Below are 16267 nucleotides of genomic sequence, written 5' to 3'. Positions count from 1 at the left end.
TGTGAGAGAGAGAGAGAGAGAGAGAAAGGAAGAGATTCTTGTAGCTTTTTACAGTAACAGTTTTATAGAAAGCCCAGAGCAATGCCCTGCCAAGAGTTTGTTGGTCAACATGGCTCCATACATGAGCAAACCACAGCAGCAGAAGCAATTCTGACATGATGAGGTTGCCTGAGGTTATCTATAGCCCATTTAACTCCCATCCGAAATTCATTACAGCACACAAGTCCTGGATGAGGATGGAGGTTGCATGGGATCATGACAATTTATTGTCTGTCTCTCTTGGTTGAGGAGGCGCTGGAAATGTTGTACATGAAATCCGGATGATGCAGTTATTTGCTTTTAGATTTAGTGATGAGAAGTCATTTCAATAGGTCTAACTTCAGGGTGCCATAATTCTTGACTTAAAAGTTATTTTTGTGCTTAAGACAAACACTACACTTTGGACAGACAACAGAACAGACCATGGTGGTTCATGAATTGCACACATGCACGTATATGCTGTCATTTGAACTTCCCTCTACTGATTTGTGTCAATCTCAGACCTGCCAGTCCAGCTGGTGAAGATGAGTCCCAGAATAATCTGCCATTGTTTCCTTTTACTCCGTCTAGTTTGTGTCTTTTACACTAACTTATTTTACATGCCAAGTATATAGTTAACTAAGGAGATCACTTCTTCCATTCCTATCTTATGTTGTCAATCATGCTAAACAGACATAATTAGAGTCTAGACATACATGACCAGTAACAGTCTAGCCCTGCATTAAAAAAAGACAACAGAAAAAGCTTAAAACAGAAAGTTTTGAGTGTGGTTATAAATGTCAGAATTGCTAATCGTGATACTAACTCAATCAGTACCTACTTCCCACTATTATACTATTTTCTTGTCCAGCATGGTTGTCTGTGTAGCCTTGCAGCTCTGGTCATTTTCATTGTGTTTGTGTTTGCTCTGGGCTGACAGCTGCCCTATCCACCCTGCCCTGTTTGTGAAGTCTTATTGCAACCACATTTGAAACATGCAACCCAAATCAGGCCTGAGTGTTAAAACTCCAGCCCTCTTTTGTGCACTTCCAACCATGCTGCAGTGCTTAGAGAGAACAAAGACAAAAATACTTGGCAGTGGGATCACTTGTTTTACTGACCTGGGCGGGAAACTAGGCTGTCTTGTCAGGACAAGACCTGGCAATGCCACTCCAAATCACATCGCCTACTACTACACGACTGTAAAGACACAGCAAAGGCGAGAGCACGGCGGTCTGCCTCGATGTCACATTGCACAACATCCAGCAACCCAACACCCACAAGGCTAAACGACTGTGAGGAGGAGAGCCTACATATACATTCACTGAGCCAAATGTGGAGTTGCATGCGGATACTCCTGTAGACATAGGATGGATTGCCTTTAGGATAGGGGCATGTCGAGGCTAGCCGCAGTGGTCTGGAGGAAGGTTATTAAAGTGGGCCAAACAGCATAGCCCCCGTGAGGTCCACCAGAACGCTGTTAAGACCTGTGTTGAATCACAGCAGTTTGCCCCCTAAACAAAACCATAAATAATAAACTTTAAGATGCTGATTATTATACAAACCATATGAAAAGGCACTCTGAAAATACTATTGTTTTGTTTAATACTGTTGTAAGTGTGCAATCACAAGACACCAGTTTTTTTCTGTCATAAGAAGTTATTACTTTTTTTAAACATCATCCTTCTTTATGAATAGTAAGTGGGAGTCAAATAGGACAGGTTCCATCTTTAAGAAGCCACTTCAGAGAATGAGGTTTCAATTCCTCAACTTTACAGGACTCTGTTTGTCGGGTGTGGAAAAGATAACAGCACAAAAGGTTACACTGTTCTGGCGAGGTGATATTTATTCTAGTCTGAGCCCTCCTCCACTGCCCCTGGTGAGCAATAATATAGTCTCTTTACATTTGCGTGAATGAACTTTGTATTAACGAGGACAAGTGCCTCCAACATCAGCACTTTTCGGCAGGGGAAGGACAGCCTCTTGCCAAGAGCAGGATATCTCGGGGCTTGGCTGGGAATGTAGAAGAATAACAGCTTGCAGCAAGGTACGCCCCAGGCTTATTTATGGTTTACTTTAGATGACTACAAGCATGGGAATTCATGACAAATCCCTCCGGTGATTAGCCACCAGCAACATAGATGGCCGAGGATGCAGATGGATATATGGACGGATGGATGTGTAGACGAACGGGGGCTACTGGCTCTTTCTGTGGGGTGAGAGCAGCAGGGGAGGCTGCATGAGATTCCCGGGGTATTCATGCACTGGGGACCCTCACAAAGTGGTGATGCGAGGAGGGTTTTGGACCAGAGCCCAACGGCGTTCTGCACTGCAGCTGCAGCACCGTAGCTCCACCACACTGCTCCTCTCCTCTCGACTGCGGCAAATGCAAGAATCAGGTAATAGCGGTCCTCCACAACCCCCAACCCCCTCGTCCTCTTCATCCACCCCAGCTCGTGGGATGGGGTCACGTCGAGTTGAGCATATTGAACTGCTTAGCTGCTGTCAGATGCTTCGGAGTTGCTGTGCTAACAGAGAGAGAGAGAGAGAGAGAGAGAGAGAGAGAGAGAGAGAGAGAGAGAGAGAGAGAGAGAGAGAGAAAGAGAAAGAGAAAGAGAGAGAGAGAGACTGTCCTCATACCTCAGGCCTGCTGGCAGCTTCCCACTTTCTACCACAGGAGCTGTTTACTCAAAATACTCTGCGACAAATGCCTGTGTGAACTTTTCCACCAAGACACTTATGCTGTGGGACATGAGCATAGGCCAGATCTGAAATAAGCTATCAGACCCTAAAATGAGTTGCCGCTAGATATTACAGTAATAATGGCTATTATTATGATATTACAGTATTAAGTCATTAAGGCTTTTTCACCAATTAGTGGCCTGGGTTGTTCCAAACATTCTCAACTGAACTCCTGTTTCTTATTTATTACCTTACCTTTCATACAAAAAAATCTAATCAAACTGCTTTCCACAGGTGAATGATTATTATATTATTATAGCTGCACGAATTAAGCACCTAATAACTCTGGACATCCCCATGGACATGGACATCCCTGTAGGCCCCCTCTGGCTTGATCTCAGGCACCAAGCTCAATGTAAGATGGAGAGTGTCATCTACTCCAAAAGGTCATCCTCTCAGTCACTCCCCCCTCCCCCCCTCTCTTTCTCTCTCTCACACACACACACAGCTAGGGAAAGAAGAAGAAAAATAACTATGACAACTTAAGGTCAGAGCCAAGTAAAGGATTACTTCTTTATGTTAAGGAAGTGTTGTGAGATAAACAATAGGAGAAAAAGTTAGATCTCATCTGGAACATTTAGCATCAGAATCTCTCATAGGGCCATATCACCTCTAACATTTGTTTTTACTGCTACAACAACACCCCGATGAAGTGCAAGACTCTTTTAAAGAGGATTTTTCCACCTTTGAAAATATTCATTTCCGTTAAATGAGTAAGTATTTGATTAACTTAGCTGACCTGGGTGGTTTCCTTCCACTGCTCTGTAAAACCCTTTGTTTGGGGAAGGATCTGTCAGACTTGTCAAGTGGTATGGTAGTCCTCACCAGTATTAAAGCTTACACCCCTGTCCTGTGAAAGATTATTTTTGTCGAGGGGAGTTCAAAGTTGCAAAGCCAAGGTAAAAGACCACCCGCTAGACTCACACTACAGAATCTGTTTCCCTGCTCTCTGCTCCTCTAAAGGAACACCCCTGACACTCCTAAATCACCCTGAAGGTATACTGTGTGTGTGTGTGTGTGTGTGTGTGTGTGTGTGTGTGTGTGTGTGTGTGTGTGTGTGTGTGTGTGTGTGTGTGTGTGTGTGGAGAGAGAGAGAGAGAGAGAGAGAGAGAGAGAGAGAGAGAGAGACACCCCTGACACTCCCAAATCATACCGAAGGTAGACTGCCATGATGAAAGATGACTGGTCTGACCTTGCTTAGTAAAGAAACATTAAGGTTATGACCATATGGTTTGCATAAGACTAGACAAATTTGCCAATGAATTTCAAAATCGTCACAACAATTCAGCTAAATTGCTGGAAGAGGAAGCAAAAAACGCCCACCACACCCACGACCAGACCGAGGGAGGAGAAGGAGGATGCTGTGGCCTGACCTTGTCTATGCAGCACTGGGAACTGTGAATCCCAGACTGTCTGTGTTCAACCACCTATCCATGACACACACAGCCACAAAATGTTAACCATGAGGCCATTTCAAGGTCACGATGCACCACTGTTGACCTTGCATAAGTCAATCTCTTCATTCCGTAACCCCTATCAGGGACTTGTATATTCTTTATAATCTAATAAACAACAGTTACGGAATTTCTGCTAAATCATTTATATGTCCTGCAGTTGAGCACATCACACTGATTCACTCTTTAGACCCTAGGTAGTACACATTTATATGTTGCAGGACTATAATTGTACAGACACATAAATATGTTAAAATCAGTTCAGCATATATATATTTTTTGGGGGTTATGCCATTAATCAGACAGGACAGTGGAGAATGACAGGAAGTGAGTGGAGGAGAGAATGGGGGTGGGATCCGGAAAGGACCACGGGGCGGGAATCGAACCGGAGTCGCTGGTGTATGGTGCAGGTGTCCCAGCCAGTCGCGCCACGGCCCGGGGCCAGTCAAATCAGTTCAGCATATAACCACTTGCACATAGCACTTACACATCTGTTTGGTTCAAACACATAGTAAATAAGTAGGACCTAATCACACCTTTCATTAGAGTTGACGGGATTACGATGCTGGGCTTGATTAGTCACACTCTTTTTAGAGGCTGACTGACTGAAATGTGAGTGGTTAATGACCGCTCAGTTTGACAGACAATTTTGACAACCTCTGCATCTCTGCAACCTTACTTCACCCCTATAGGAAGGCGAACAGATTTATAAAAAGCCAAATGGACATGGTATCCGTGACTTGTGTGAAACTGCAGGAGGCAAATATGTTTTCACATGTCGTAACAACCCAGAGGAATGCACAGGGTGTTGTGATCAAATAAGCAAGAGACAGACTGTTTGTTCCTACCTCCAGCAGCTCTGACTCACTCGTAAATGGCCATGGTGGCTAATGCCATGACATGCCACCTCAGCAAAGAAGAGGAGCATGCCAATTGCCTTCTCACCTCCTCTCAGTGGAGCTTGTCACCTCGGCTATTTGGTATCACTCCAAGTTCCATACAACAACGGAATGTAAAGGTGCTAGACCTACGCACACAAAAGATTATTCATAAGCTAATGTTTTTCTAACTCTGTCATGGACTTAATTACAATGAAAAATAATGAATTGTAAATTATATTAATAGTGTATATAAAAAGACATTTCCCTGAATTGAATTTCTGGTAGTTGCTTTACTGTGCAACCAACCTCACAAATCGTAAGTAATTCAACAAGACACAAGTTGTGTAGAGGAAAAGTCTTTCGGAACACGTTTTCAGTGGTCTATTGCAGCGGTTCCCAAACTTTTCCCCCCGCGTACCACCGCCTACATTCCGACTCGGCTCGCGTACCCCCACCATCCGACACATAAACACATAAAAACGTAACGCATTCTATAACCCCCATGTTTAATAAGCTGCCCTTTTTTTGATGAACACATACAGAGTTTATAAATGATATCCTTTAATTTCATGTTTCCATATCATTATGACCTGATTCGAAATTATGTATTTATTGATGAATTACTTACAAAAGATTTAAAATGTTAATTTTACACCTGTCCGCCATAGCCCTTTTCATCTCGCGTACCCCCTAGAAGCAGCTCGTGTACCACAGTTTGGGAATCCCTGGTCTATTGAGATACACCACCACCTAGAGGCCAAAGCCAGATTTGCATGTTACTCTAATGTAAGCATGGACAGTATAGTTCTATATATACAGTCTATGAATGGAAGCAGGGGAATGCTTTACACCTTTGTATTCGGTATCGGTATCTGCTATAAGGTCTGCTGTTTCTTCTAATATATGGTTTGTCATGTGTTCGGGAAAAATTTGTGAAGTATTCCACCGAGATGAATGGGTAGGGAGATGGGCGCAGAATGTAACATGATAAATTAAAGTTACTTTTCTCGCGAACCGTTTACCACAACTTGCGGCCAACATCGTTTAAAAGCTGAGCTCTTTTGTGTGATGTGATACATGTAATATCTGTGTGAAGAGTAGGCTATCGGAGTATAGGCTATTTCAGCAAAGAATGGGTGAATTTGGACGCACTTTCTTTCTTGCCGTGCGCGGTCACATTCTCCACCGCGAAAAAAGACATAGGCTAAATTAATTTTATGCTTGTGAATGCTAAGCTTAATCAGGCCATAGGCTAAATAAAAATCGCTAGTCGGATGCAAAGCAGAATATAGAAAGAAATGGGCACCAAGGCAACAGTGGCCTGTGAACTTCCGATTTTCAAAGGGACATCACGGCCAACGCAAGGGGCAACGACGTGGCCGCCGTAAAATTCCCACCCTGAATGGAAGTATCGCCTACAGTTACACTGCATTGTTCCATCAACCCCCTCCACCTCCCAATAAAATTGCAAAGCATTGCATAGATAAACAAATAACTCTTTAATAAAACTTCACATATGAATTGAATGGACATGGTTTGATTTTGGTCTTTCTACGGTCTTCACCACATGCTAGAAATTAAACACAAATTTTTTCCCAACCATCAGCCTTAAGAAATATAGATAAGAAACAAAAAAACTGTGTGCAAAACGTCTGTAACTCAACTTAAACTTGTCGCCAAAATGAAAAAGTACCATGACTGACTGACTCCACAACAGAGTCCATGTGGGAGAGGCACCCAGAGTGGTCTACCATCTGCCGTGTGTGAGTGAGTGTGTGTGAGTGAGTGAGTGAGTGAGTGAGTGAGTGAGTGAGTGAGTGAGTGAGTGAGTGAGTTTGTGTGTTTGTGTGTTTGTGTGTTTGTGTTTTTGTGTGTGTGTGGGAGGTCATGTCCTCAGGAGGCTGCTTATGGCTTTCATCTCCTCGTTTGAGAGGGGGCAGAGGTTGTACCCTGTGAGTTCAGGCTTCCCTGAGGGAGAATGAGAGAGACGGGGAAAAAGCTAAATAACTATGTGCTTCCGAGAACATCTCAAGCACTTAAACACACTAATACACTCTCCAAACATTCATTAATTTTTCCATTCCTTCATACACATACACACACACACACAGAATAAATCAATATGGCAATAGGTCATTTTACCTTGCAACTCATTTAGACGATTCACTTTGACCTTGAGTTTGTTGCGGAGATCAATGATCTCCTTGTCAAGTTGTTCTTGGTCTAGGGCACAGTATATTGTAAATTCAGGCAACCCTCCCCCAATCCACAAATAATAAAGGGACATAGAAATGCAAAACAGAAAGCATGTTAATACCTTTTTCAAGCATCTGTTTCGTTTTGTCTTTTGGAAATTTGATGAACATGTTGCCCAGACAGACTTTAGCTTTACCTATGGGACAAAAGAAGACCAATATCTAGCTAGCCTATCAAACAAAATCTCAAAAGCGTGTAGTCTTAATGCTTATTTCTGAACATAATCTGGATGTCTTTGTTAAAGGAGAATTCCGGTGTGATATTGACGTAAAGTGTTTTGAAACATGATACCGAGTGTGAACGTTTAGGTCAATATCACACCGGAATTCTCCTTTAACGGTCAGTGGATAGGACAACATTCTACAAGACTGACTGGTTCTCCAGAGTTAGACATCCTTTATCAAATGCATCTTCCATCTGATGTTTCGCAAAAATGATGAACATTGTGTAACTTGAATGCATGGGACGCATTTTTGTAAACGAAATTAGCTCAGCTTGCAATGATATGCTAACCTAGGCAATTGGTTCCTGCCACGCCATTCCCACGACCTAATGTTATATTAGGTTGTTATGTTCGAAGGAATCGAGTGAAATTTAGGTTATCCCAGTTAACAAGTCTGCAAGCAAGCAACTTACCATTACCGGATAAATCCTTTCGAAGTGCATTGAGTGCCTCCCTGTTCGCGTTTCTTTTCTTATCGAGGTCTACCATCTGCAAGAGAAACATGAAACAATTATATCATAACTTTCTGATATCATTATAATAAGCTCACCACTTTCAGTAAGATTACGCTACCTGTTGTTTATCTGAGAGGACATCTTCAGCAGCTTCTTCAACCTCTGTCAGGTACTGTAGAACACGCTCCGCGGTGGCGTCCATGTCTGTTCTAGGACTTCAGCTTTCAAAACAAGTCCCTCTTGTGGGGAAACATGGATGTGCCAACTTTTAGTTCCACATTTAAAAATAACGGACGCCTTATAACTGCATACTAATCTCATAGCTTATGTTATGTATTGCAATATTTTAAACCCATTTTTTTTCTTCGCCTTAATTTTTCATTATTTTTTTTTTTTTTTTTTTGGGGGAAGTAATAATGACCCAACCACTGTTAGAATAAAAATAAAATGTTACGCAAACTTTTTCTGTCATTCCCCACTTTGGAGGTGTGTAATTTTCAAGCCCCACTTGACCCCATCAACCCGACAAAATGATCATGTTAATGTTAAATATTATTATTATTATTATTTTTTTTTTGTATTTTGGTTCCAAGTTCCCGTCTCAGTCCGCTGGATCAGATGTTATTTTAATTCATATATTGGTCTGTTTATGACTCTTATGTTTGTGTGTGGCTGTTTTGAATCTATGATCTTCCTTGTCAAAATAGAAAGGCATTATTACAGATCGGCAAAATTATTATTATTTTCTATTTCCCCTGTTCCTCGTGCCCCACCTGTCATGTCTCTATTCCACACTAGTGGGGCCCGCCCCACACTTTGAGAACCACTGCTTTAATGGAATATGAATCAGTAGAGTGTTATTCTACAACAAAGTATGTGGATATGAGGTAAATGGTAATCAGGCCTTCCACTGCCACTCACAATTCTTATAGGCATATACAGCTGTAACCCCTTTTGCAGGTTGCAGTGGCCTTGTCACTGCTGAAAGACATAGGCTATACAAGCCAAAGAGCAATTAGTGATAAAATAGACCATGATCTTTGAAGACACCAAGCCACTGCACCCCCTATCGGATATGGCTTTACAATACTGAGCTGCTAATCTGTTATTTTCACTTCAAGGAAGTCAGTTACATGCCAGTTGCTACATTAATAGCCACCAACCACTTCACACTCAAAAATACAGAGGATATCCTGTTGCACTATGGAGGACCACAGGTGTCACTTAAATGGCAAATGAAGTTGATTAATTTGCCATTATAAACAGTATTAAAAAATATAATTTACAAAAAGTATTTTGTAAATCAATTATTAAATGATCAATAAATGCTCTAATTTTAGAAAGGGATTTGCAAATATAATTGCAAAATCATTTGCCAAATCCATTTGCAGAACTAGTAACAGTTCTGTAAAATATTCCTCAGTAATAAATATAAAAAATGTGGCAACACTATCAGTAAGCACAATAATGGACTTCATTTCACATGGTCATGGTAGTTAGTGGATGCATAGTGGGCTTAGGGGGCAGCCGTGGCCTACTAGTTACCACTTCAGACCTGTAACCGAAGGGTTGCCGGTTCGAACCCCGACCAGTAGGCATGGCTGAAGTGCCCTTGAGCAAGGCACCTAACCCCTCACTGCTCCCCGAGCGCAGCTGTTGATGCAGGCAGCTCTCTGCGCCGGGATTAGTGTGTGCTTCACCTCACTGTGTGTACACTGTGTGCTGTGTGTGTCACTAATTCACAGATTGGGATAAATGCAGAGACCAAATTTCCCTCACAGGATCAAAAGAGTATATATACTTACTTATACTTTACAGCTTGGTATTTTCTATTTTCAGCCCTGGAAAAAAAAGTTTTTCCTAAATAACTACCTGAACCGTGGCACTGAGGATGAAGAATCTTTTATGGTATGTTGGTCTCAAGGGCCCACATCAACCTGGCCCATAATCACTCATTTGTGATTTGCACCCCCCCGGTAAAAAATTTAAAAATGCAATAATAATTTGCTTTAATCGCTCTATCTTCAGTTAAGATGTTCAGAACTGCACCAAATTTTATGTGTATGATTGACCTGGCATTCTCTGGGGGTATGCCAAGTTTCGTATAATTTCATCCATGGGGTCTAAAAAATTAGGTTATGTGTACATTTAGTGACTGTACACTCATTGGCCTGTAGATGGCGGTGCACACATATACACATGCACACACACACACACAGGCACCCACATACTATCGGTATTAGAACGGCCTATACATATTTACAAATTAGTAGGATTAAAAGAAAGCCAAAATAAATATTCATCATCATCATCATGGCTGCATTTCCAGTATTGGCGATAAGTAGTCATTTGTCCACTAGATGGCGCATCGTTGCAGTGAGACGTAATTTTGTTGGAAGTTAAAAGTGGGTTGGAAAAACAATGGACGCTTCCTACAAGGACTGTAGTTTACCGCAGAGAACATCTAATAAGGATAGGACGATGTTCACATGAAATGTAATTCCCATTTCTTCTTGAAGCCGAAATAAATCGAGGATGTTTATCGAACATTTTTACAGTTTTACTGCAGGTACGTTAATCTTATAATATCTATAAGGACCTAGGTAATGTTACCGTTAGCGTTGGTCGGTTGAGTGATAGAGGCTTGATTGATTGCATTTGTAGAAAACTATAAATGCGGTTATACCAAGCAAATTGATAGCAGCACTGTAATTGTATCTTTCGACTGTCATTTGCACGTGCTACAAAAATCATTCTGTGCAATGGAAGATTTACCAACGTTACACCGGTCTGATACAGTTTTGCGTGAGACTGAGATGCCTGTTTATTTGTTTTAAGTGCGTGCAGGGTGTGAGAGGGGAATCGATGTGCTTTGATTCCAGCTTGGTAGTTGTAGTCTGAGAAATTAAAAAGCACGTGTGTGTGAAGTATACAAACAATGACACCTTCATTCCATTATGGCTGCTTTAGCAACACACCTTAAGCTACTGTGTAGTGGGTCCCATTTAGAAGTGGCTACTTCATTCGCGCTTTCCTTGACTCATGGAGCTGCGTAAATTTTATTACAACTTTTCGCCACGATATGGCAATTTAAGTCCGCTTGATACTCTAAGGCGTAAGCCATTGGTTTCCAAAGGAGATTTTATTTGTGTCGCCAGTATAGCCTATTGACAATTTATGTTGTAAATAGGCCTACCTGTAGCTTAGGGAAGGTAACAACTTTCTATTAGGATCTAGTTTGTTAGTTACAGTTTTGTCATAACTCCCTGATGCATTTTTGCATTTAGAATAGCCAGAGCGTGGATATCTCAGTCGGAAAATTAAACAATACCGGGTGCCTTTGGACTAGGCTGGGTGAACCCAGCCTGATCTGCCCGCTATTTATTTTTTGATTTCTTAAAAGATTGAGCTTGGTCTGGTGAAAGCCAGACTAGCCATGGACCTCAGTTACACAATGCAAGGGAACATGAATCAGCCTATATTTGCACGAACTATAACGGACAACAGCTCTTCAACTTTGGCCCGTTAAAATGTGTATGAACAGTCTAGCGACGCATTTCATCTAGGCCCATTTGGACATGTCAGTTATTTGCACCACTGGTTAGATGTAAAACAGCATTTCGTTTCAGACTACTGTTACTTAATTTGTGCATTAACAATAACGTTTTAGACTACTGTTACTTAATTTGTGCATTGACAATAAAGTATCACATGAACTAAAGATGACTAAAATCTTATGTAGAAAAAGAAACATTCACAAAAAATCCATCCATCCAAAAATGACCTTTGTTTTTGATAGCTGTTGAAAACGGCATGGAACTGAAAGAGATGTTTTTGTTTATAAATAAATAAATAATATTATGCTGATACCTTTTATGCTGATTTTAATGGTTTTATAACAATGCTACATCTTCTTTGGCTATTCTACAATCTATTCACCTTTTCAGCACCAGTAGGCTACTTTCTGTGCAGCCGCACACACACACTCAGGCATGCCAAACAAGCATACACAAAAGTTTCAAGAGTGGGGGATGGAGTAAAAGATGGGCACGAGAGTTAGAAACTCAAAACATATGCTATTGGAGAGATTTGCTAATTGACATTGAAGGTAAACCCTTGAAAATTGGGGATCCCCTTTGGGATCAATAAAGTATCTATTTATCTATCTGAAAACCATTAAATAAGTGAGGAGAAGTGTATGTGTTAATGTGTCAACTGTTATCCATTCTTTTATTGCAGAAGGAGAATGTGCCCCATTGACCCTGGAGAAGGTCATGGAATTCATCTCAGGCTCATCAGTCATCCCACCAAATGGCTTTTTCCTCCAGCCAACCATAGAATTCCTTCAGCCTGAAGCCAAAATTTTTCCAGAGGCAAATACCTGCAGTATCATTCTAAAATTGCCAATTCACAAAGACTACGAGTCTTAGACGAAAATGGCCAATGGAATTTTGTGGGCGCCTACTTTTGGCACAGCGTAAAAATAATTGAATGGACCAATGCTAATTTATTTGTTAATACTGTTGTGAGTTTTATTTATTTATTTTATTTATTTATTTATTTTGTTCACTCAATTAAAGAACTGTTATTAAATTATTTGCCTTTTCATTAATCTGATCTGTCTTTTAATATGATGTTAAAAAAAAATCAATTTTCCATCAAGTTTTGAAGAATGCGTACAGTCTGTATTTAAGTTGGTATTATCTCTGGAAAAGGCACAGATGGGTTTGGTATGGTGGCCGAGAAGGGCCATAACATATGCAAACGCCACAACAAATGCATATTCATAAAACAATTACATATTCATAAAACACCTCCAAATTCATAAAACACCAACATCGATTTCACAACACGTGTGCTACAAATGACAAAAACATCTGCATATTCAGAAAACGCCTGCAAATTCTGAAAACATTTGCATCGATTTTACCTCACGTATGCTGCAAATATTCTCAACACGAGCAAACGAGGTTAACAACATGCAAGTTGAAAAGACGACAACGGAAATGTTTCCAGCGGAACCATTACCAGTGAAGACCTGCTTCCGGTTGGCGCTTCTTTTTTATGAATGCGGTTGAGGGTTGAACGTGCTATTTTCTCCCATCCATTATTGACTAACGTTACAAGAGGTAAGTGAGTTTATTATGACAGACTTGTCTATGTGCTCTGATACCGAAGTGGTTTGGTATTTTTAACATATTAAGGCATTGTATTGTAAGGCTTAGTGCTAACGTATTAGTCCATGCAGATAAATGTTAAACGTTCTGCAAACGTTGTTAGCTAAACGTTGTTAGCTGGCTAGCTCGCTCGCTCCTGGTTACTAATAGATGCATTACCGGCGTTATTACATGGTTGTCCTAAGCACTGTGCCCTTTTGCGCACCACGACTTTCGAAAATTGTCACTGTCACATCGTATGTATGTAAACTCTGATTTCATGGTGCAAGTTCGTGGAGATACCTTGCTCCTTTAGCACCATTTCCCGCTACTGGGACTCTGGCACTAACGTTAACGTTACCTCTTGGTTAAATCGCTAATGTATCAGCTTAGCATCATGTTGCCAGGGGTCTCTCTTAACAATAAAACAATTTAAAAAAGCCATGTTAATGCAAGAGTATGCCTGATATCTGAACTATTTATTTATTTATTTATTTATTTATTTTTCAGATTGAAATGTTCTGCCCGTTTTGTGGTGTGAAAATGGGGGACGCTCCCAAGTTTTGCCCATCGTGTGGCAAGAATGTGGGGTTTCTTGCGGAGCGTCTATCCACATCAAGTGAAGGCCGTGGGCCTACAGGTAACATTCCCTTAGATTAGATTAGATTAGATTAGATTAGATTCAACTTTATTGTAATTTAGCAGAGTACAGACACAGAGCCAAGGAAATGCAGTTTACATCCAATCAGTAGTGCAAATAAGCATTAAATTCCAAAGTGCAGGTTGAGTACAGTATTCTGTGCAGTTATGTAGATGCAGTTATGAGAGATTAATTATGTGCAACAGTGTATAGTTAGATAAATACAACTCTTCCAGATGTTTTAACTGTCAGCAAGGCGACAATTTATCAACCAATCAATAGCCGTAGCTATAATGCATCAGTGTATGTGTGTGTGTTAGTGAATGAGACACATATCCCAGGAAAGGCATTCATGAGGTTCAGGGAAATTAAAGAGCAAGAGAGGAGGACCTTTTCAAAGGCTAAAAAGAAAACAAACATTTCGGTGAAGGTAAGTCAAGATGGAGGTTTAAGGTTGTAATGTGGCTATTACACACAGTAGTCTTAATCATGTTTGTTTTTCTTCTTTTCTGATTTCTATAGATTTCAATTGGCATAATGACCAGGACAAAAAATGGGTTAAAACCTCTAAGAGGGAAAACAATGCCATTAAATGTTGAACCCCCATGGTCATCAAAAGAAATTTTGCCAGCTGCTATAAAAAAACAGCGAGATTTTAATCAAGATATGATGTTCGATGGAGAATATGTCCTGGTCTATCCTGATGGCACTCAGGTACAAAATATATACCAGGCACAGACAGAAAATTTGTTCTTGAGCAATATAAAGAAGCCATTGGCAAAGCCTACCAAAGGATTACGCTCTACATCTGCCCCCTTCAGGATTTGAGTAAGTATTGAAGTGTAGTACATATATGTAAAATAATAACGATAATAATTAGGGCTGATGAAATAACGTGTTAATTTCGATTAATTAATTACAGAAAGAATAACACATTGAAATGCATTTGACCCAGTGCAGTCTGGCTACAGTGACTGAAAGAGGCAGATGAGGAAGCACTGCTTTCAATGAAACATTTAGCCTATATTTAATAAAAAAAAAAAAAAAAAAACGTCCAGACCACTCCTGTTTACAGGAGCATCAATCTACTATTTCTGCAGTAACTTCACACATTACATTTCCGTTTTCACTTGTAGGCTATGCTGCTTTTCTGTGTCGTTTTTCCTACTGTTTAGAAATCTTTTTGTCTACGTGAATTGCTCTATTTCTTATCCTGGACTGCCACCTACTGGATAGAAAAGGCAAAAACTTGTTTTAGTAATTGTGTGAATAAAAATCTACATATTTGAATGGCCAAAAAATTACTAGTCATGGGGGGGGAATACCCTTTTTACTGTCTATGGGTTAGGTAGCCTGATGCATGTGATTAATTTACATTAATTAATCACAGAGTATATAATTAATGACATTGTTTTTATTGATTGACAGCCCTAGTAATAATAACAATTGCTAATTGGTGGTAATTGACTGAGTCCTCAATGGGATTCAAGCTGGTTGTAAAATTGCCACATACTTTGGATATATCTAGCCTAATAATCATTGTCTCTTTTTCCAAGGTCTCTTTTCTCCAAAACAATGACACTAAAACAATTGATTCTTAATCATTTGTAATTATTTGTATTTTGGGTCAACAACATCATCCCCCTCATCTAATCAAGAAGTATGTAATATCTTTTAATGTAGTAAACTTGAATGTGTTGTCTTTTTCCCTGTTCATTTTATTTATGTGATGTCATTTCTATTTTGGTGTGTTGTGTTATCAATCCGACAGGACGAGAGTGCAACTAGGCCCAAACAGATGACCGCCTCAGATCAGCCTACTTCAAGTGACTCCTACGAGTCAGTCAAAATACATAACTTTCTATTATAACAGTCTTATATCTTCAGTAAAGTATTGGGATGGTGACATTTAACACATCTTTGTACATAGTCAATTAATTTTGGTTATTTAACACAATTATTTTTTTAAAATTCATTAATGGGCTTTTACATGACATTTGTTGACTAAAGAAATCCCCCCAAAAACCTTACCTATCCATGTGAAGAACAGAAAGAGGATCGACATCCCTTTGTAAATATGACTGATCAATATGTTATGTGTATTTACAATGTTGTCTTCTCACTGCAGCAACTACACAAACTTGTATGCACCAATTATAATTGACAGTGAGTCTGATCAGGAAGAACACATTCAACACACTGCTGAGGAAAGGTATGCATTACTTATAATTAATATTTATATTCTACATCAGATTTGTTGTTTTATTATTTGAAATCATAATACACCACATCTTTTACAGCACAGCAGAGTTGATGGCTGCAGATATTATTTCAGAACTCTCGGCAAAGATAACTAGAACATCTTGCAGCAGGTTCAATATTAATAGAGCTCATGTGTGGGACGGAGCAGTCCGCGGATTCAAGCGTGCCTCATATGACCCC

At 40.1% G+C, this 16267-nt stretch overlaps 1 protein-coding gene across 2 annotated transcripts; it reads right to left on the bottom strand.

Annotated features, from left to right (window-relative positions):
- Positions 1–6579: 6579 nt before the first annotated feature.
- On the bottom strand, positions 6580–8270 carry pdrg1 (p53 and DNA-damage regulated 1). Of its 2 annotated transcripts, none has more exons than XM_048255276.1 (5): positions 8148–8270; positions 7988–8063; positions 7413–7487; positions 7238–7318; positions 6580–7063 (listed from the first exon to the last, which is right to left on the bottom strand). In XM_048255276.1, exons 1-5 carry the CDS (start codon positions 8229–8231, stop codon positions 6981–6983), a joined length of 399 nt encoding a protein of 132 aa, XP_048111233.1. In that variant the 5' UTR covers positions 8232–8270; the 3' UTR covers positions 6580–6980. The 2 variants fall into 2 exon arrangements, with proteins under 2 accessions (XP_048111233.1, XP_048111234.1); XM_048255277.1 differs by having other exon boundaries at positions 7994–8063.
- Between the last annotated feature and the right edge of the window lie 7997 nt (positions 8271–16267).

Source organism: Alosa alosa, chromosome 10 (assembly GCF_017589495.1).
Source record: "Alosa alosa isolate M-15738 ecotype Scorff River chromosome 10, AALO_Geno_1.1, whole genome shotgun sequence".
Taxonomy (NCBI): Eukaryota; Metazoa; Chordata; class Actinopteri; order Clupeiformes; family Clupeidae; genus Alosa; species Alosa alosa.
This window is presented reverse-complemented; position numbering and strand designations above follow the sequence as displayed.